Source organism: Elephantulus edwardii, unplaced genomic scaffold (assembly GCF_000299155.1).
Source record: "Elephantulus edwardii isolate Elephantulus edwardi_28Jun2011 unplaced genomic scaffold, EleEdw1.0 scaffold00283, whole genome shotgun sequence".
In the NCBI taxonomy this organism is placed as follows: domain Eukaryota; kingdom Metazoa; phylum Chordata; class Mammalia; order Macroscelidea; family Macroscelididae; genus Elephantulus; species Elephantulus edwardii.
The window spans coordinates 1,834,143-1,855,560 of record NW_006400033.1 but is presented as its reverse complement, the minus strand read 5'-3'; the positions used below and the strand labels follow the sequence as shown (position 1 = coordinate 1,855,560).

General features: G+C 43.4%; 1 protein-coding gene and 1 pseudogene across 1 annotated transcript in view; one reads left to right on the top strand and one right to left on the bottom strand.

Moving 5' to 3' along the window:
• The window catches only part of ELMOD3 (ELMO/CED-12 domain containing 3), a 54,443-nt gene that overhangs the window by 29,453 nt on the left and 3,572 nt on the right, over positions 1-21,418 (top strand). Inside the window, exons 8-11 of the mRNA XM_006900394.1 lie at positions 691-821; positions 17,839-17,915; positions 18,210-18,337; positions 19,064-19,255. Of these exons, the coding sequence (XP_006900456.1) occupies positions 691-821; positions 17,839-17,915; positions 18,210-18,337; positions 19,064-19,255 (528 nt within the window). The remainder of the gene's footprint in view (positions 1-690; positions 822-17,838; positions 17,916-18,209; positions 18,338-19,063; positions 19,256-21,418) is intronic.
• Positions 10,913-11,680, bottom strand: LOC102859260 (annotated as a pseudogene).

Genomic DNA, 21,418 nt, shown 5'->3' with positions numbered 1-21,418 from the left:
AAGGAGGCAGGAACTCCTTACTATAGAAGTCCCAGCTCCCAGGATCTTCACTGTCACAACCCTGGTGGAGATAAGAAACATTCATTACAGTTGGGCCAGAGTGGAAGACTCCACTCTCCCATCAGTGTTAGCTGTGCATGGAGCCACTGTATATTCCACAGTCTTTGACTGGAGTAGGGTAGAAGTTGTCTAATGTTTTTGGTCTTGCTCTTTTCCTGTGTTTTGGCTAGTGGGCTTATTTTCCTTGAGGCTCTTTTCTGCTCTCGTTAGCATTTCTATGTTAGGGGGAAAAAGAAAAGAGTCGTCTTGTTTGTTTTCTTTATTAATGTTCAGAGTTTCCAGTTGTACTTAATAGGAAGAGTCGGGAGAAGACATCCAAATCTTGTCCGAGAACCAAATGTCCAGCATCCACTGATTTATAAAGAACTTTTCTGCCTGGTGTGTGGAAAATATCCCTGGAGGGTCAAGGGCAACAGACGGCTGACTGCCAGGAAGGCAGACGTGGAGGGACCTCCCAGGCTTTGGAAGATCAGCCTGTTGGCCTCCATCCTAAGCGGTCACAGGGCTGCTCTAACTGTGACAGGAAGCCAGCTGGGCTTCTCAAGCTGAGGGCAAATTCCTAACCAAGCCCTTGGAGCTCAAGGGAGCAGAGCTCACTGTCCCACCCCACTTGCCTTGTTTCTGTTACAGGGGCAAATCCAGCCACAGACCTGAGAGGGGCAGGCTTCCTTGCCCTCCTGCATCTGCTGTACCTGGTCATGGACTCCAAAACCTTGCAGATGGCACAGGAGATTTTACGACTCTCTCGTCACCATATCCAGGTATAGTTTGGTTAGGAAGCTGAAGGAGAAAGGGGATGGGAGTGGGGGCTAGGACTAGAGCTTCCTGAAGCCGCCAGAAAGGCCCTCGATGTAGATGGTGCTGATTGCTCAGGGCTGCCTGGAAAGTTGAATGGTCCTGGTCTAACCTGGGCTGGACTCTGAGTTCCACCGCCCATTAATTTGTGCATCAAGCAGATGTGTCCACTCCCCAGAGCCTTGCTTTCCTGTTCTATAGAATGGTGATCATAGAAATGTCAGCTGGGTTCTTGGGATAATTAAATGAGATAATGTACCAAAGCACCAGTGCAATTGCTCCTATGCTCTTAACCCACTGTCCTTCCAAAGGGCAACCCTTGCACTGTGTTAGTGGTCTCTCCTGGCTCTGAGGAGAAGAGTTAGCCTTTATTTATGCAAGAGAAGATGATGAACTGGGTAGGGTGAGGCCACATAGATTTCCTAGTAGGTGCTCTGGCTTCTGCAGCCCTTCATTTATAGCATGATAGGCTGCTCCTGCAAGTTGTTTTGGACGATTTTCACAGGTGGAAGAAGGTCCCTCCTTCTGCTTGAGAACGCATTTCATCTGTTTCCCAGGCTTTTGCCTAGCCCAGATTCATGAGACCTGGAATTCATTCATTCACTGAAATCTCTTAATAAATTCAACATGTTTTATTGTGGTCCTCTCCTTAGTGCTTGAGATATATCAGTAAACAGAGCTAATAAAGATCCCTTCTTCTGTGGAGTTTACCTTCTATCAGAGGAAATAAGATAGTTAGCACAATAAGTAAGTAAGTTTTTTTGTGTGTTGGACATTCTAAAGGAAAAGGGGGGGGGGAATCAGACAAGGTTAGCAGAATAAGGATTGAGGAAAAGTGTAATTTGGTCAGGCTAACTTTTTTTTTAAAAAAAATTATTTTTATTTTGTTATTTTTTATGTGTACCGTCAAATCAGATCTGACTGGTACAGGAGGAGATTTCCCCTCCTTCTCCGGCAGAGCATCGGGTGGATTTGAACTGTATACCTCTGGGATTGCAGTGCAGTTTCTTGCCACTAGGCCACCTGAGCTCCCCTAAGGGTGACTCTTGTGAAAAGGTAATATTGAAACTAAACTTTAAAGGAGGAGACACTTAAGCAAAGTAATACCTGGAGAAAAAGAATTCAAACAGGACAGCAGGCCCGAGGGCCTTGGGAAGGTGCACATCCAGCACACGTAGAACTGCCAGGAAGCCCATGGGTGCAGAAGCAGCCTGTCAGAGCAGTAGGACAAGAGGTCATGGAGGCAACAAGGCACAGGGCCTTGCAGGCCATCGTACAGACTTTATATTCTACTGACAAAAAGGAGGAGCTGTGGCAGGGTTTTGAACAGCAGAGTGGCATGATCTGCCTTATATTTTTACATGAAACATAGCAGCAGCGAGGTTGAAAATAATCTGTGGTGAAGACTTTTACAATAATCCAAGTTAGATATGAAGGCGGTTCGAAACAGAGTATTCTCAGAAGAGGAGACACACAGTGGTCAAATCCTGATTTCAGTCTTGAGTGCATAAACTTGAGAGAATAGAGACAAGATTTTTTTTCCCTGGTGGATTAGATGGGGTTTAAAAATATGTGAGGAAAAAAAAAATAAAATACGTGAGGAGTTGCTGCTCATTTTTGTTCTGTTGTTAGGTGCCATAAAAAAAATATGATTTACAGTGACTCTGTGAACAGCACATCTGAACCTTGTCCTGTCCTGCGCCATCGTTAAAATCTCTGGCATGCTTAGAGCAAACCCATTGTAGTGGTCACTTTGTCATTCTAGCTTATTGAGAGTCTTACTCTCCTTTGCTGACCTTCTACCTTTCCAAGAATTACATCTCTCTTCAAGGATTGCTTATTCCTAAAAATATGCCCAAAGGAAGGGAGACGAAGTCTCCTCATCCTTGTGCAAGCTCACAGGTGCACTCTGGTCACACTTCCTTCACGCCAGAAGAAATAAGACAGGAGAAGAATTGGGTATTGAAACACCCATGAACTGCCAAAAGAGCAAACCAGCTACTCTAAGAAAAGCCCAAATGGCAGGTGGCGCCAGTACAGCAGGAGGGCCTGGGATGGGAGCCTTCAGTAGTTTCTGCTGAGGCTTTGGCAGTGGCCTGTGGGTCAGGATCATGGCTTTGAATGGGGTTGCAGGAGGGGCCATTGAGCTCTGGAAGGCAAAGCCAAGGACAGGGAGAGGCTCGAGGTCACCAAGCTAGCCATCTGGTCAAAGACTTGAAGGTCAAGTCCTTCAAGGAGACCTGTCTGCTTCTTCTCACTGTTCATCAGGGAGTCTAAGATCACTGACTTCTTCCTGGGGATGTCCCTCAATGATGAGATCTTAAAAACCGTGCCTGTGCAGAAGCAGACACATGCCAGCCATCAGACCAGGTTCAAGGCCCTTGTCACCACTGGAGACTATAATGGCCATGCTGGCTTAGGCACTGAGCACTCCAGGGAGTTAGCAACTGCCATCCATGGGGCCATTATCCTTGCCAGGGTCTCCATTGCCCCTGTACTGCATGGCTACTAGGGGAACAAGATTGGTTAGCCTCACACCATTCCCTGCAAGGTGACAGGGCACGGTGGTTCTGTGCTGCTGCGCCTTATCCCTGCCCCAAGGCTCTGGTGTCATCTCAGCCCCCATGCCCAGGAATCTGCTACTGATGGCTGAAATTGATGACTGCTACACCTCAGAAATTATGAAAGTTATACAAATGTTCAGGTCTTTCATGTATAGGGTCACTATGAGTTGTCTATGACTTGACAGCACTTAACAAAAAACCAACAATGACAAGAGAGCTCTGTTGGCCTAGTGGATAGAAAATTATACTACCAAGTCAAAGGTGGCTGATTTTAATCTGCAGCCTTCTGGCCTGGTTTTGTTTTTGATCAAAAATGCTTCTAAGTGGTATAGCACTGGTCTGTCCATTTGCTGTACAGAGGCAACTCGTGTTTGTTTGCTGTGATGCTAAACACTGTGACACTGAGGTGTCAAATGTGATTGTGGTTATCCATGGTGGACAGTGTTTGGTGGAACTTCCCAATTAAAACAAGCATGGAAGCAGGAGAGGCATCCACTTCCAAAATAGCTTGCCTCTGGAAACTCTATGGACTTGGAGAAACGATGAAAATGATACAAGTGTGCAGGTCTTTCGTTCATAGGGTCACTATGAGTTGTCTAGGACTCGATAGCATTTAACAACAACAACAACACACCTCAGCCACAGGCTGCCTAGCTACCCTGGGCAGTCTCTCCAAGGTCATCTTTGAGGCCATCTCCAAGACCTACCATTACTTAACCCCAGACTTCTGGAAGGACACCATGCTGACTAAGTCTCTCTGCCAGGAATTCATTGACTTACTTATAAAGACTCACAGCAGAGTCTCTGTGCAGAGAACCCAGGCTCCCGCTGTAGCTACCACATAGTTGTTGTTTGTTGTTGTTATGTGCCGTTGAGTCACTTGCGACTCATAGAGACCCTATGTACAACAGCCCTAAACTCTGCTCTGTCCTGTGCCAATCGCACTGTTTCTGACACTCCCATCCCGATTATCCCAGTGACTGAATCAATCCACCTCATAGAGGGCCTTCCCCTCCTGTCCCGTCCCTCCACCCTCCCAAGCATGATGTCCTTCTCCAAGGACGGGTCTCTCCTCACAACATGTCCAAAGTATGTTAGACGGAGCTTCAGAATCCTTGCCTCCAAGGAGCCACCCGGTTTAACCCTTTCCAGGACAAATCTGTTTGTTTTCCTAGCAGTCCATGGTACTCTCAATACTCTTCTCCAGCACCACAGCTCAAAGGCATCAATTCTCCTTCTATCCTCCCTGGTCATTGTCCAACTCTCTGATGCATAACAAGTGATTGCGAAGACCATGGCCTGTATCAGACACACCTTAGTCTCCAGAGAGACACCATTGCTCTTCAGTACTTTGGAGAGGTCCCTAACAGCAGACTTTCCCATGGCATTGTGCCTTTTAATTTCCTGGCTGCTGGTGTCAAGACTGTTGACTGTGGAGCCAAGCAAACTAAAGCTGTGTACAATCTCAATCTCTTCACCATCCATCCTTATGCTGCCAATTGGTCCAGTAGTTTTTGTATAACAGGAATAAAGTGAATTAAATTTAAAAAAAAAAAGCAAACCAATCTCTCTTAAAGAAAGGGCTAGTTTTTAGCACAAGCAACTGTAAAAATAGTTGCCATTTACCAAAATACAAAGACAGCAAGTTTAAGGGTTCAGTAAATTTTGAGGCTTTGTTAGTCTAGTGGTAAGAATGCTGTACAGGATTTTAATCTACCAGCTACTCTTTGAGAGAAGGATGGTCAGTCTCCTCCCATGTGTTTAACTGTCTCTGAAAACCTGCTGAAAGGTCATCTATGAGTCAGTGCCAACTTGATGACATACAGCAACATCACACTTCCAAGTGGAGATGTTGGGTAAGCAATTGGTAGATTAAAATGGAGTTAAAAAGAAAGGGTTAGACTAGAAATTAAAATTTTGTAATTGTCAGCATAAAGCTCCATGTCTCAAAGGTACAGTCCCTTGGTGGGCACAGCAGCATCTCTGGGGAACTTGTTGGAAATGTGAACTCTAGAGCACCTTCCAGGCCTCCTGGTTCAAAGGCAGAGGGCCTGGAAATCTGCATTTTAATAATTCCTACAAAGGCTTCAGAGAGCTGTTGATAGTCTGTTTTAAAATCCTGAAAGTGTCATGAATAATTCCTTCAGCCATGTTAACGGCCTCAACTCGTTTCTTCCGTCGGTCTTCCTCAGCATATTTCTCTGCATTTTTAACCATATTCTCAATATCATCTTTGCTTAATCCACCAGAAGATTGGATCACTATCGGTTGCTCATGTCCTGTGCCCTTATCTTTGGCAGAAACATGTACAATTCCATGGGCATCGATGTCAAATGTAACTTCAATCTGAGGGACTCCACGAGGGTCTGGGGGAATCCCAGTCAAAGTAAACTGACCAAGAAGTTTATCTCCAGCCATCTCTCTCTCACCCTGGCATACTTTAATCTCCACTTGTGTCTGTCCATCAGCAGCTGTAGAAAATACGTGGCTCTTCTTGGTTGGAATAGTGGTGTTCCTGTTAATAAGTTTTGTAAAGACACCACCCAAAGTCTCAATACCCAGAGAAAGCGGAGTAACATACAAGAACAATACATCGGTGACATCACCAGCCAACACACCTCCCTAAATGGTTGCTCCAATGGCCACAGCCTCATCAGGATTAACAGCTTTGCTTGGGGATCACCCAGGGACCAATTGTCTGCTGATGAGTGCAACAAGCTAAAAGAAGAGATTTCCAGAATGAGAGAACTCCTGGCTTGAAAAGACAGTGAAACAGGAGAAAACATAAGACAGGCAACATCCTCCCTTTAGCAGGCATCTTTGAAGCTCTTTGAAATGGCATACAAAAAGATGGCATCTGAGTGAGAAGGCTCCGGAAGTTCTGGCACCGGGGAACAAAAGGAAGATCAGAAGGAGGAGAAACAGTAATAGCAAATTTTGGAGCAGAAAGGAAAACATCATGACGCTTGGGAATGAAGGGAATTCCTGAGCAGAAATAGGCAAACTTCAGTCTTACTGTGTTTTTGCAGTATTCTAGATATAATTTCCTTAATGTGTACATTTAGTGACTGTTAGCTAATGATCATTTAATGACTGATAAATTCCAACAGTGCGAAGTTCACAGTGTTCTATCCCTAGCCTATCATTTTCCAGCTGCATATTAAAGGGGGAGAGGAAGGACAATGTATTAAAGACTGATCTTGCTTTGTGCTGAATTAGCCATGTTTTCAAAGGGTAAAACTGTCTCAAGCACGCATTGAAAGTAGTCAGTCATAGACCTAGCGTCCATGTTGTAAGATTCTTCTAGTTAATCATGGAGCCCTTCAGTGTGAAGCCTTGGAAGGCAAGCCAGCTGTGCCTTGTGGGTAGATGGGATGGAGAAGCTTCCTCTCTCTTAGATACAAATTTTAAAACAAGGTAATTGTGGGCACTGTTTCCTTCCCTAAGGCATATTTTTTTGGCTACCTTATGGTTTCTGTAGCTGGTACTCATACATCTTTGGTGGTTCTTTTAATCTACTGGATTTAAAAAAAAAAGTATGAAAAACATCTTAAACTAAAAAAAAAAAAATCCTAAAAGTGGCATGAGATTGCTAAAGGAGTTAGGATAGAAGAAAAGAGGACCAAGGACTATGCCCGAAGCCCCTCCAACATCAACTGAATAGGGAGGAGAAAAGGAAGAACAGAGGGGGAAATAGAGAAGAGAAAGGGCAGTTCTAGAAGCCTTGTGAAGAAGTGTGAGGAAGGAGGAGTCCACAGAGTCTCCAGTCGCAGTCTGATAATCACTGGGTTTGTACCAGAGAACTTTACTAGAACATTTGCATGAGAGTGGTAGAGATAGATAGAAGCCCCTTGTTTGGATTGGATTTAAAACAAAAGAGAAGAATTAGAGGTAGTAAGTATAAGCATCTCTCTCAAGAAGTTTGTTGCAGGGGAGCTCTGGTGGCCTAGTGGCAAGGAGCTGCAACTACAATCCCAGAGTTGCACGGTTCGAATCCACCAGATGCTCTGCCGGGGAAGGAGGGACAATCTCCTCCTGTACCAGTCAGATCTGATTTGACGGTACACTCACACAAAAATAATAAAATTTAAAAAAAAAAGACGTTTGTTGCAAAGGGGAGCAGAAAAATGGGCCTATAGCAAGCAAGGGAAGTGGCATCCAGAAAAGGGTCTTGTTAGGGTCAGACAGCGATAAAGAGAGGCTACAAGAATGACATTGAAGACAATGGACCTGAACCACCCACTGTACAAAGCCTTCCTCCATAGGGAATGGCAAAGGACACACCGACAAAGGAGATTAATCAGAACTGACTTTGACAAGCACTGTGGCAATTGGACAATTAAAACAGACATTCGGATGGCGGGGAAGAACAAACTGGGGAGGAGGAGGGTAGAGAGAATGGTGCAGCAGTGAAGGAATGGAAACCCAAAATCCCTGTAAATGTTCATTAAAACTAATAAAATTTAATAATAAAAAAAAGGAAAAAAAAAAAAAGAAATCTGGCCCAGGATTGGGAAAAAAAACAAAAACAAAAAACAACAAAAAAAAAAACAAAGCCTTCCTCCAAGTGGAGAATGGTCTTTTGGAGCCATAACTCCCTACTCCAGGGGTAAATGGCCTTTCCAGAACTTTGGGACTTCCCCTCACCCCCCATATTATTCTTGTTTTCACTTTTATTTTTTGTTTCTTTACCTCATCTCTTATTCTAACAAAGGCACGACTCATGACAGGATTATTTAGGAGCATGATCAAACTTATTGTTGTTTTTAAATGTTGTCAAATCAAATACAACTCACAGCATTCCTATGAACAGTAGATCTGAACTGTGTCTATCCTATGTCATTTTTATCATCTGTGGCATATTGAGTCCACTACTGCAGGTAGTGTGTCAATCCATCTCATTGAAGGTCTTCATCTCCTTCACTGACTCTCCACCTTGGAATAGCCTCTCCTAACAGCATGTCCAAAATATATGACACACAGCCTCACCATCTTTGCCTCCAAGGAACAGTCTGTTGCACTTTCTCCAAGACATATTTGTCTGTTCTTTTGTCAGTCCATGGGATGTTAAATATTGTTCTCCAGCACTACAACTCAAATGCATCAGTTTTCTCCTGTCAACCTTATTCATTGTCCAGCTCTCAGATGCAAAGCAAGTGATTAGAAATACTGTGGCTTGAATATGACACACCTCAGTCCTTGACTGGAATAATTGCTCTTCAGGACTTTTTGTCACTGCATACTTTCTCTATACTATACATCTCTTACTGTCCTTACTTATGGTACCAAGGATGTTAACTGTGGGTCTAAGCAAGATGAAATAATTGACAATTTTAATCTTTTCTCCACCTATCATGATGTTGCCCATTGGTCCAGTGGTGAGGATTTTTCTTTTCTTGATGTTGAGATGCAATCCATATTGAAGACTGCAGTTCTTGATCATCTGCAGCAAGCACTTCATGTCCTCCTCACTTTCTCAGCAAACAAGGCTGTGTCATCTGCACAATGCAGGTTATTGATGAGACTTCCTGTGATCCTGATGCCACTCTCTTCTTCATCAAGTCCAGCTTCTTGAATAGTTTGTTCAGCATACAAATTGAATAGGTATGGAGAGAAGATGCAGCCCTGATACACTTCTTTCCCAATTTTAAACCATAAAATTTGTTCTTTTCTTTTGTCCTCTACCTCGCACAATTCTTTGGCTGGGCAAGGAGGGCTGAATCTCGGTACTCCCTCTGCATGTAACAAGTATTACTTGGCATATTTTATTTTCATATAATTACATATTTACAGAGAATTTGTAAATGAGTGACATAATCTGACAGCACAAAACTCAAAGCTGGGGGTTTTAGGGAGAAGATAGAAGACTGTTCTCAAAGCACGGGAAAGAAATCTCTTCCAGCTCTAGGCACAGCCAGAGCGAGGCTGTGGCAGCAGAAAACCACCACCAAGGTTTTAATAGGCTGAATATGTACAGGTGAATTTGCTGGTGGAAGGGCTTTGGGAGTAGATGAAGATGGACTCTGGATTAGTCAGAGCCATAAGGGAATTAGAGTACAGAAAACTCATTGGGACCTGAATGATGGAGTAGAGCCTAGTGACCAATACAGACAGACATAAAGGACAAAATAAAGTTATCCTTGATACATTGATGCCGAGTATTGAAATAAAAGGGGAGCCATGAATATGCGAGGATCCTGCCTTTACCCTTAATACTTTGTTGGAGAAGTATGGTCTTCATCCAGTGTGCTGATCCACTTATTCCAATTTTGAAACTATTTTTGGTTTTAAAAGAAAATCACCAAAGTAGTTTAAATAATCCCTATATACCCTTCGTCTCCTGCCTAAGGGAGAAGAGCAAGAGAATGAGTGGCTGCAAGGCCAGACCTGCAGTACTTCCATCAGATGATTATTTTAGACGTCAGGCTGAGTTGGGCAAGCCCAAGTTGCAAAAATGCTGTGGGCCAGATTTTATGACTCATTACATCATATTCTTCATTTGTAATGTGGGAAAATAATTCCAGCCTTAGAGAGTTCTAAGTTGGAGGGAAATGATATTAAATGCCAAGCATATGAAACATTCATTGAGATTTAATTATCAAAGTGGTGTCTTTTTTTAATAGTTTAAATAAAGTATAATGTCATTTTATTGAAAATAAAACATGAAATATTAAACATACCTGCATTTAAATTAAAGAAAAGCTTATAATATATATATATGTGACACTCGTAATGTGCCCTGGGGTCATCATAGGGATGGCGTTAACCAGCCCACAGGGCCTGGAGAGACATTTCTATTCACCGTTCCAGGGATATAACTACCAAACAGATGGCACAGACATAAGACAGACCAGACAATCTCCTCAGGAGCCGAAGAGAAGCGTTACTTCCTACAATCCAATTACTCACTGTCCATGACCATGACCACCCTGATTCACATGCTGTTGTATCACCTTTTCCATTGCAACATACTTTCACTGAAATTTCTGAACAGTTTGAAGTTTACAGATTTATACCAAATGCCGTTCACATTAGTTGCTTTCTAATGATACAGGGGGAAGAAGAATTGTCCCATGTCTGATCTGCCACTAAGTGCAACTCGGCAAGTTTTCCTGTAGATGGAAATTTCAATGGTGAAATTGAGACACAAATGACATTTAATTCTAAGAAAGATGGGGATCTTTGACCTTATCTTTGTGGCCTTTTTCTTCCACAATTTCATCTATATCCCTCTTACTGAGATTACTGTGCACTAAACATAAACTAAGCATGAACATTTTCAGTTCCAGTAAGTGTACCGCAGACATTTATATTAAAGGAATTTAAGTATGTGTTGGAAGGAGGTACATTTTTAAAAATCCCTATGCTTTATAAAAATAAAAGCTTCATTTTTACAAGAAACAAGAAAACGAAAAGCTAATAAAATGATATATAAAGGAATTATAGGGATAACCTTTAGTCTGCTGCTGGTTGGTTCACAAGCTCACGGAGGCTCAGGTTATAACGTAACAGGTAATTCTTCCCCCTCGGACCTCTGACAGCCTCTTACAGTGTCGCAAAATATTCAGGATCACGTGAAACCTCTTGTCACCTTTCAGAGCCGTGAACTCCTTTATGTCTGCTTCCACTATGAAATAGTGACCTTTGGTATCTTTTATTTCTTCTTCCATAAATCTGTGATAAAGGTTTCTGGCCACAGAACTCAGAGACTTTTTCGGTTGATGCAAGATCTTTTATTTACAGGCCACTGCCTTGTTAATTTCTTTAATAACATCATTAATCTGACAATAGGTTAAGCGTAATTTCATGTATTTGGGAACACCATTGAACTCGTCAGAAGTTATAAACGGCATTTCTTTAATGTTCCATTGTTCTTTGCGGGGCTTATTTATGGGTGCAGGTTCCACAGCTTCGACTGGTTCATCAGGTTTAACTTCTGATCCCTGATCAAGGTTCTTGCTTTCTGTTACAGGAGGCAAATGGGGGGGAATGTTTTCTTTGAGATGTTGAGCATCTTTGTAATCTTTTCCAAGAGATTTGCAGAGTTCCTTGAGTGCACTGCTGGTTTGTTCTTGATACTCAATTTCCAATTCCAGTTTATTTAGGAGTTCATTTACGACAATGATCTCATCTCCAGTTTTATTTAACAGAGTTTTCAAGACAGGTTCTTGGCCACAGTTTCTTAAAGACAAAGTGTTTTTAATATTACTGATCTTTTCATTAATATAAGAACATAACTGTTCCAGGTCTGAGGAAGCCATGTCTTAAGCTCCAGGTTGCAGAAAGCAGAGCCAAAGTGATGTCTTCATACTTAGCTTGAGCAATGCTTGAGGAAAGCAATTGACTGTGTCTGCCTACATACCCACACAGCTGGTGATAAGGGACTCCAGTGGTGTAATGCATATCATGTTGGGCTGCTAACCAAAATGTCAGTGGTTTGATTCCACCAGCTGTTCCACAGGAGAAAGGTGAGCAGTTTCCTGCCTCCAAGATTCACAGCCTTGGACTCCCACTGGAGGGTCACTGTGAGTCAGAATCAACTCAGTGACAGTGGATATTAGTAAGATGCCTCACTTTATGGATCCAGAACCAATAGCCTACAGTTCCTACCATTTATAGCTCTTCATGAATATCTCTGTATGTTCTTAGGGGAAGAAGACACAGAATCTTAAGGCTTCATATCCATGTCAGGACATGTAAGGGTACAAGAGTGGGATTTCTTGTACTCGATCCCACAAGTTGAAAGTATGGACAGGTGTTGCACTTCTTCATGACGTAGCACTGCAGTATCTAGGTCAAGCGTGATGCAAGCTGACTTATGAAATGGTTAGAAAGTAAGTCTGAAATGGAGAAATGTACTGGTGTAAATGCCTCTGCTTTTAGTTAGTTCCCTAAATACAGCCTCTGTGCATTATTTTCAGTTTAGCATTTTAGTAATCTAAAGGAATTGGGGTCAACAGCTTCTGTAGTTAGGGGCCTTTCCAAATTATTGAGGAGTAGTGATGTCAGTTTGAAGACTAAGGTGCATCTGATTCAGGCCACAGTCTTTCCAATTACTTGCTATGCATCTGAGAGCTGGACAATGAATAAGGATTACAGGAAAAGAATTGACACCTTTGAGCTGTGATGTTGAAGAAGAGCACTTGAACATCCCATGGATGACCAAGAGAACAGCTACATCTTGGAGAGGGTGCTGCCGGAGTGCTCTTTGTAGGCAAAAATGGTGAGGCTTCACCTCACATGCTTTGGACATGTTGTTAGGAGGTGCTATTCTTTGGAGAAGGACTTGATGCTGGAAAGGGTGGAGGGTCTGCAAAGGAGAGGAAGACCTCCAAGCAGGTGGATTGACACAGTGATTGAAATGTTTGTAAGAATGATCTTTTTTTATTTTTATTGTATTATTTTTATGTGTACTGTCAAATCAGATCTGACTGGTACAGGAGGAGATTGCCCCCTCCTTCTCCATCAGAGCATCTGGTGGATTTGAACCGCTTATCTCTGGGATTGCAGTGCAGCGTCTTGCCACTAGGCCACCAGAGCTCCCTTTTAAGAATGTTCTTGAGAGTAAATAAGCACCAGGTTTAGATTGTCTGCTAATAATGCTGTTTTCCTTATTCTGTTCACATACTTATTTTTTTTTAATTATTTCTTTTTATTGCCTTTTTATTTGTTGTGTGTACCATCAAACTGGATGTGACCGGCATAGGAGGAGATTTCCCTCATATACTTATTTTAATACTTAAAAATTCAAAGGAAGTAGTAGATACTATGTAAGATTATATATTAAGTAGTTGACACTTTGCTGCCAGCCTCTCAGCTACCCATATTGGAGCAAGGGTAATAATTATAAAAGCATTTGTTGGCACCTGCTTGGGTTTGGTTCTGTGCTTCGTATTTCACACGTATGATCTTAATTAAACCTCCAAGGAACACTGTGAGGTTGTTGGGCGCCATTGGGTCAGCTATGACTCAGCAACCTTAGATATGCACCTTCCTCGTGATCTCTGGCATGCTTAAACCCATTGTTACAGTCACTGTCAGTCTGTTGAGTCTCATATCTTTTACAGCTCTCTGCTTTTGCCAGCATAATTCCTTGATCCAAGGACTGGCCCCTGCTGACAATATGCCCAAAGTATATATATGAGACAGAGTTTGAATATCCTTGCTTCTAAAGAGCACCCTGGTCGCACTTCCTCCTACACAGGTTAGTTTGTTCTTTTGTCAGACCTTGAGATAGTCAATATTCTTCCCTAACACCACCATTCAATGGCATCAGTTCTTCTGTCATCTTTAGTCATTGTCCAACTTTGAGGTACATACTAAACAATTGAAAATACTGTGGCTCAGGTTAGCTGCACCTTTCCCAGTGTATCATGTCTTTTGATCCGACTGCTGCTGCCATGAGTGTTGATTATGAGTCAAGTAAAATAAAATTGTTGACAATTTCAATCTTTTCTCCATCTATTGTGAGTTCCCTATTGATCCAGTGGTGAGGATATTTGTTTTCTTGATGTTGAGATGTAATCCATATTGAAGGCTTCATTCTTTGATTGTCTTCAATAAGTGTTTCAGGTCTTCTTAACTTCCTGAAAGCAATGTTTTGTCATCTGTATTACTGCAGGTTGTTAATAAGTTCCCTTTAATTCTGATGCCACATTCTTCTTCATATAATCAAGTTTTTCTGATTATTTGCCCAACATACAGATTAGAATAGGTTTGGAGAACGGATTCAACCCAGACATACACCTTTCCTGATTTTAAACTATACAGCGTTCCCTTTTCTGCGCAGACAACCATTTCTTAAACTTTGTATAGGTTTTGCATGGGCACATGTAAGTGTTCTGGGATTTCTATTCTTCCTAATGTGAGCCAGCATTTGTTATGATCCACTCAATCAAAGGCCGTTGCATGGTCTGTGAAACATAAGTAAACGTCTCCCTGGTATTCTCTGCTTTCAGCCAAGGTCTATCTGACATCAGCAGTGAAACCCCTTTTGCCACAGCCTCTTCTGATTCCAGCTTGGGTTCCTGGCATTTCCCTCTTAATGTACTGTTATAACCATTTTAAATAATCTTCAATAAAAGTTTACTTGTATGTAATATTAATGATATTGTTTGATAATTTCCACCTTCTGTTGGATCACCATTTTTGAAAATAGGAACAAATATGGATCTCTTCCATCATTTGGCCAGGTAGCTATTATCCAGATTTCTGAGCATTAGACTACAGAACATGTCCAAGGTTGCACCTGTTTCTTGAAATACCCCCACTGGTAGCCCATCAATTCCTTGAGTCTTATTTTTTGCCAATGCCTCCAGTACACTTTGAACTTCTTCCTTTGTTACCATTGGTTCTTTATCATATATTACTTCCTGAAATGGTTTTTTGTCAACCAATTCTTTTTGGAACAGTGACTCTTTGTATTCCTTCCATCATCTTTTGTGCCTTCTTGCATTATTCAAGATTTTCCCTATAGATTCCTTCAATATTGAAACTCAAAGCTTGAATTTATTCTTTAGTTCTTTTAGTTTGAGAAATGAGGAATTTTTTTCATTTTCTAACCCCAGCTTTCTTTTTATTTTGTTATAATACTTTGCTTTGTCTTCTTAAGCTGCCCTTTGAAATCTTCTGTCCATCTCTCTTTAGCCTTTCTTCTCTTTGTTTTGGCTTCTTTATGTTCTAGTGCAAGTTTCAGAGTCTCTTCTGGCTTCTATTTTGGGGGTTTTTCTCACCCTCTCTTTACAGTGACCTTTTACATTCTTCACGGATGATACTCTTTTTTTTTTTCTTATTGTGATTTTAACACATTGCCGCACACTTTTAAAATTGACAACAGTGCTTATAAACACATTTGCATCATTTGTGGCAACATGTTAACAAAAAATTTATAGAAAAGTTGTATTTTCATTTATTCATAGTTGCACATTTTCATCCCTGCCCTCTTCAGTTTACTTTAAAAAAAAAGTTTCCTCCCTCCCACTACACCTCCTCCAGTCCACTTTGCTGTGTACCTTTTGTTCTGGACTGTTGTCATACAAATAATGTGTAATCATGTATTCCTTTTAAGTAGCTCTTTCCTTCCTCTGTTCCAATACATTATTTATTTTCTATCCCCTCTTTTCCTAGTTTCCCTCCTACCTGCCCCATGTCAGTCCTGTTTTATAGCTATGTTGTTACACAGTATTTGTTCTTTTGTGATTGAGCTATTTCACTCAGCATAATGTCCTGCAGGGTCACCAATATTGTGTAAAGATTTACAAGTTCCTTGTTTTTCATTGCTGCATAGTATTCCATTATATGAATATACCTTAGTTTCTCTATCCATTAATTTGGATGGACAAATTAACATCTTCCATCTCTTTGCTGTTGTGAATAATGGAGCAGTAAACATGGCTGCGCATGTATCTGTTTGGGTGGCATCTCTGGTTTCTTTAGGGTATATTCCTAGTAGTGAAATTTCTGGGTCCAATGGTATTTCTATTTCCAAATTTTTGAGAAAGCACCATCCTGTCATCCAGAGTGGTTGCACCATTTTACACTTCTGAATAAGGGTTCCAGTTTCTCCACAACTTCACCAGCATTTGTTTTTTCTGCTCTCTTGAACTTTGTGATTGTTACTGGAGTGAGATGATATCTTATAGTTGTTTTTATTTGCATCTCTCTGATAGCCTAGGGATCGTTAACATTTCTTCATATGTTTTTAAACTCATTTGGGATAGACTCATCATGGTTGCATTTTTATTCTCCTCAACTTGTTTCCATTTTCTTCAGTTTCTGTTTGAACTTGCACATGAGTAATTGGTGCTCTATTCTACAGTCAGTCTCTGGCCCTGTTTTGACTGCTGATATTGAGCTTCTCCATCAACTCTTTCTATAGATGTAGTCTGACTAATTCCTGTGTAGTCTGTCAGATAAGGGACATGTTTATAGCCACCATTTTTTGTAGAAGAGAAATGTGATGCTGGCAGCCATGGTACCAGTCAAGGTCACCTGTGGTGGACAGATTTTAGCAGAGTTTCCAGTCTAAGAACCAGGACTGGCCACCCACTTCTGAAAGAAGAGATCGTCAAAAGTGAATAACAGATACATTGCTGAACATAACAAACATCCATTAATCACTGGAACATGGAATGTATGAAGTAGAAAATCCAGGAAAATTGGAAGTTTAAAAAAAAATAAAATGGGGCACACAAAGATTGATATCCTAGGTGAGCCGACATGGACTGGTATTGGCCATTTTTAATCAGACAGTCACATGATTTATTATGCCAGTAATGACAAACTGAAGTATGATTGGTTTTTCATTCATTGTAAAAAAGAACATTTCAGTATCTTTCCTGAAGTACACTGCTGTGAGTGATAGAATACTATCCATAGGCATAAAAGGAAGACCTGTAGACGGAGCTCTGGTGGCCTAGAGGCAAGACGCTACACTGTGATTCCAGAGGTACGTGGTTCACATCCACCAGATGCTCTGCTGGAGAAGGAGGGGACAATCTCCTCCTGTACCAGTAAGATCTGATTTGACGGTACACATAAAAAATAATACAATAAAGTTTTAAAAAAAGGAAGACCTGTTAATACGCCTATCATTCAAATATACCTGCAAACTACTAAAACCAAACATGTAGAAATTGGGCATTTCTACCAATTTTTGCAGCCTGAAATTGAGGGAATGTGCAATCAAGATGCATTAATAGTTGGTGACTGAAATGTAAAAGCCATAAACAGAGAAGACGGACTTGTAGAAATTAGGGCCTTAGTGACTGAAATGAAGCTAGAGATCGAATGAGAGATTTTGTATAATCAGCAATTGTACAAAATTGCAAATACCCTTATTTTTTAAAAAAAAAAATACCTAAATGGTGACTCTGAAGTAGGGAGTATGATAATATTAAATGTAAACTCTAGGTAATAAAGACCTGTCGCATAGTTTTTGTAATAACGGGTGACTTGGCTCCACCCAGCACCCAGCATGCACTTTCTCTTGGATTACTGAGACCCTTGCTCACTGTCCATCTTCGTGCCCAAGGGTAGGGCTGGAGAGGGGGCTGGAGAACTAGCACAGTGATTATGTACCCCGACTCTGAGCTGCACTCTGGCCCAGAAGCTGCTAGAATCCACCAGGCTCCATGGGAGAAGGACAAGCAGTCAGCTCCCATGTGACTCACAGCCTCAGAAACCCAGTGGGGAGTCACCATGAATGGAAGCAACTCTACAGCAGTGAGTGTGAGGCTTTGGGAGCACCTTGGCCTCAGTTGGAATCCTGGCCTTGACCTCTTGGAAAGTTAACCTCCGTTTCCTCTTTTGTAAGAAAGAAAAAATCTTGTGAAAATTAAGTGTGTCAGGAGTAGCTGCGACCTGTGGCCTGGCAGGACGCCTAGCTGGCTACCCCTGACTCAGGGTCCCTCCATTCCAGCAATTCCCCTTCTGTCTGATGTCAGTGAATATCACCCGCATCACGATCCAGGCCCTAAGGGAGGAGTGTCTCACCAGGTGAGTCCCCACACCGTTCACCCCAGCTGGTTCGGGTAGTCCAGCTGAGCCTCCCTCACAGTCTCACTACATCTTCCTGGATGTCAGGGCCTGGACAAGTCCACTTGTACCATCTCCCTGCCATCTCTCTTCTCCAACCTTGATGTGACGTGGAGGCCACCTCACATCATGGGCGGACGGGTGGGGATGTTGTATGCTGGTCAGACCTGGGGGATTGAGGCACAGTCTCCTGGGAAGGGTGAAGAGCACCAGCTGTCCTCTTTGTCCATGCATGAGCCAACTACCTCCCTGCAGGGAGTGTAATCGGCAACACAAGGTGATCCCGGTGGTGAACAGCTTCTACGCAGCCACTTTCCTCCGCCTGGCCCATGTCTGGAGGACGCAACAGAAAACCATCTCAGACTCAGGCTTCGTCCTCAAAGGTATACGCTTCCTCTTGGGAAGGCTTGGGCTCCTGATTGCCTAGTGTCCCCAGGTTCAGGGTCCAGGGTTGGTTTTGGCTGCAGTTCCCTTCCTCGCAGGCTCCATCCTCACAGCTTCTATCCACCCTCATAGCCTCCACACTCTCAGCCTCCATCCTTGCAGTCTCTGTCCTTCCAGCCTCCCTTCCTCTCAGCCTCCATCCTCGCAGCTGCCCTTCCTCTCAGCCTGCATTCTCACAGATGTCCTTCCTCTCAGCCTCCCTTTCTCACAACCTCCATCCTCACAGCCCCCCTTCTCTCAGCCTCCATCCTCACAGCCTCCATCCTCACAGCTTCCCTTCCTCTCAGCCTCCATCCTCGCAGCCTCCATCCTTGCAGCCTCCCTTCCTCTCAGCCTCTTTCCTCTTCTTGGTATTTGTCCTTTTTCTGCGACCACTTACTTTGCAGTCTTTGTGACCTTACACCTATCATGAAGATAGGCTCCAATCAAAACATTGGAGGACTATGTCTAACAGTTGGACTACCTTTTCTAAGTTGAGATTGTCCATGACAACACAGACTGTATGGTCCCTATGGCCCTGACTCCCAGGTCTCCCCATCTAGTCATCTCTTCATAGTATCCGTATTGGGGAAGCTCCTGAGAGCCACCAGCTTTGAGACCATGAGTGTTATGAAGTGAAGCCTCAAGCCCCTCACACTTTTCATTCCCTGATATCTCTATTCCAGACTTGGAAGTGTTGGCCAAGAAAAGCCCACGGCGCCTGCTCAAGACCCTGGAGATCTACTTAGATGGGGTGTCAAAGGGACAGGCCTCCTTGTTACAGGTGCCCAAGTTCTACGAGCCCCAAGCCCGTCACTCCAAGGATCTCCCCTTCACAGGTGTGTGTGACCTGCCAGCACAGTCATCTGAAAGCAGAGGTACAAGGCCAATCTGACCCAGCCCAGGGCTGACTGGTGGAGAAACAAGGGCCACGTTGGCCTCCAGAGAATCCATAGCAGGCTGAATCAGGGCCCCCTGGCTGGGCCCTCCTTACTGTCTCAGAGGGGGTGTAGAGAGCTCCCGGGCCTGCTCAAGGAAAGCCAAGAGCCTCACCTGCATGAGACATTAGAGTCAATGCCAGCTTCTCCCTGCACATCTGTCTTCCAGAGCAGGGAGAAGTTTGCCCTAAACTTAATTGGACTACATTTTACAGGGTTGGGTTCCAGCTTGGCTCAATGAAAGTGTAATGCAAAAACTCCATATAGATGGTTCACTTATCCGCATGTTGAAGGATATTTTTAGAGATTCCGAGCTTGGCTGTTTTCCAGCCCTGTGTCTATAGGCCTGGGAGGCTGTAGTTAGAATGGGATGATAGGAGCGGCAGCAGCCAGCAGGGGGCAGTACAAACCAGCGCCTGCTCACAACTGGCCAGCATTCCTGTGCCAAATGGCAGTCTCAGGGTCCCCTGTACGGTATGTGTCCGCTTACCCGCCCGTTTCTCTCATTTACGATGTAGAATGGAATGGAATGCCCTTAACCCTAATTCAGACTAGGGCTTCCACCCCCATTGAGGCTGATTAGTTTCACCAAGATGGTTTTCTGGCTCTGAGGGAAGGGGAAATCTGTGTACTAGCAGTCTTGAATAAAAGGATCGTTCAAGTTCAAGTATCCTGGTGTCTTCTCAGATCAGCCTTGGCACCCTTCTGAGGCTCCTTGTTCCTGGTGTGCTTAGCACTGTGGCGGGGGAGGCACAGCAAATGGGGAATTGCCTCTGCCTGGCTAACATCCACTGAGCTCATATGGTGTCCATCCTGACAAACTCATGGTGGATAAGTGACGCCCTTGGCTATGGCTGCTGTCCTCAGAAGCTCCTTGCAGGTTCTAGGCAGAGGGAACGATGTTGAAATTGACTGATGTGAGACAAGCATAGGAGTTCCCCTACACTTGCTTGGGAACACTTGGCTTTGTTGCTCCGCTTTCCAGGGGCTCCTGGGTCAGGGTGGCTTTTGCTGGCTGATTCTGCCAAGACATTTGCTGCACCCTCTGGCTCTGCCTTCAAAGCACCACTAAATGTCCTCTGTTAGTGGTCCTTTGCGCCTCTTTTGTTGAAGGGTGTTCCAGATGCCGGTCTCCTTTCCTGTCCTTTGTTCCCCTTAAGCAGAGCATGGGAGACTCTGCGAGGGTCCCCCAGTCTCTCCAATGCTGACCCACTGGAAGGTCCATCACAGAGGCCAGAAGCCACCGATTGGAAAGGAAGTTCCTGACCATTGTCAGTGTGATGCCTCAGGGATGGAGTGGTCTGTCTCCTCTGCTGGGTGGCCCCTCAGAAGCCCTTTCTCTAATCACACCTGCTTGGTACTCTTCCAAGTGGCTTAGTGTGTGGCTTCATATATTGGATGTCAGCAGTACCCAGTCTAGCTGTTTCCACTGCCATTCTTATGACAGACATCTTATGGGAAGGGTCTCAACCCTCAGACAGTAAATACAAACATCTTCTGCATACTTTTTTTAGGAAAGGGACTAAGAGATATTGTCAAGGCCTCAGATTTGGCGTGATCTTCATTCTCTGCCCTTTGAAGACCACCCATGGTACTTGCTCTTCACATAAAACTATCTGGTGTGGGATCTGGATATCTCCGTGCTGAGGAAGGAGCAGGCAGGGCAGGGAGCTGACTTTTCTATGCTGCTTGGTCAGGATTTCTTTTTGTTGTTGTTGTCTGGGGTTTTTTTTTTGGTCAGGATTTCTGTTTGCTCAGAACTCAGAAGTTGTTAGGAGCTGAGGTTGGGAGCACATGGGTAAGGGGGTTCAGGGCAGCTGCATCCACCAGACCTCGGGGATTCTTGCCCATGTTTCACAGACTCACACCTTCATCATGCCCCCGAGCCACGTTTTTCAGGACTCTGTGACCTTATGCACAACTGGGATCCTGTCCTCCACTGCCTTACAATTGGTCCTTTCGGCTTTTCCATCCTTGCACCTATTTATCTGTCTGTTCTCTTTGAGGAGTCCCTGTTGTTGTTGTTATGTGCCGTCGAGTCGTTTGCGACTCATAGCGACCCTATGCACAACAGCCCTAAACCCTGCTCTATCCTGCGCCAAC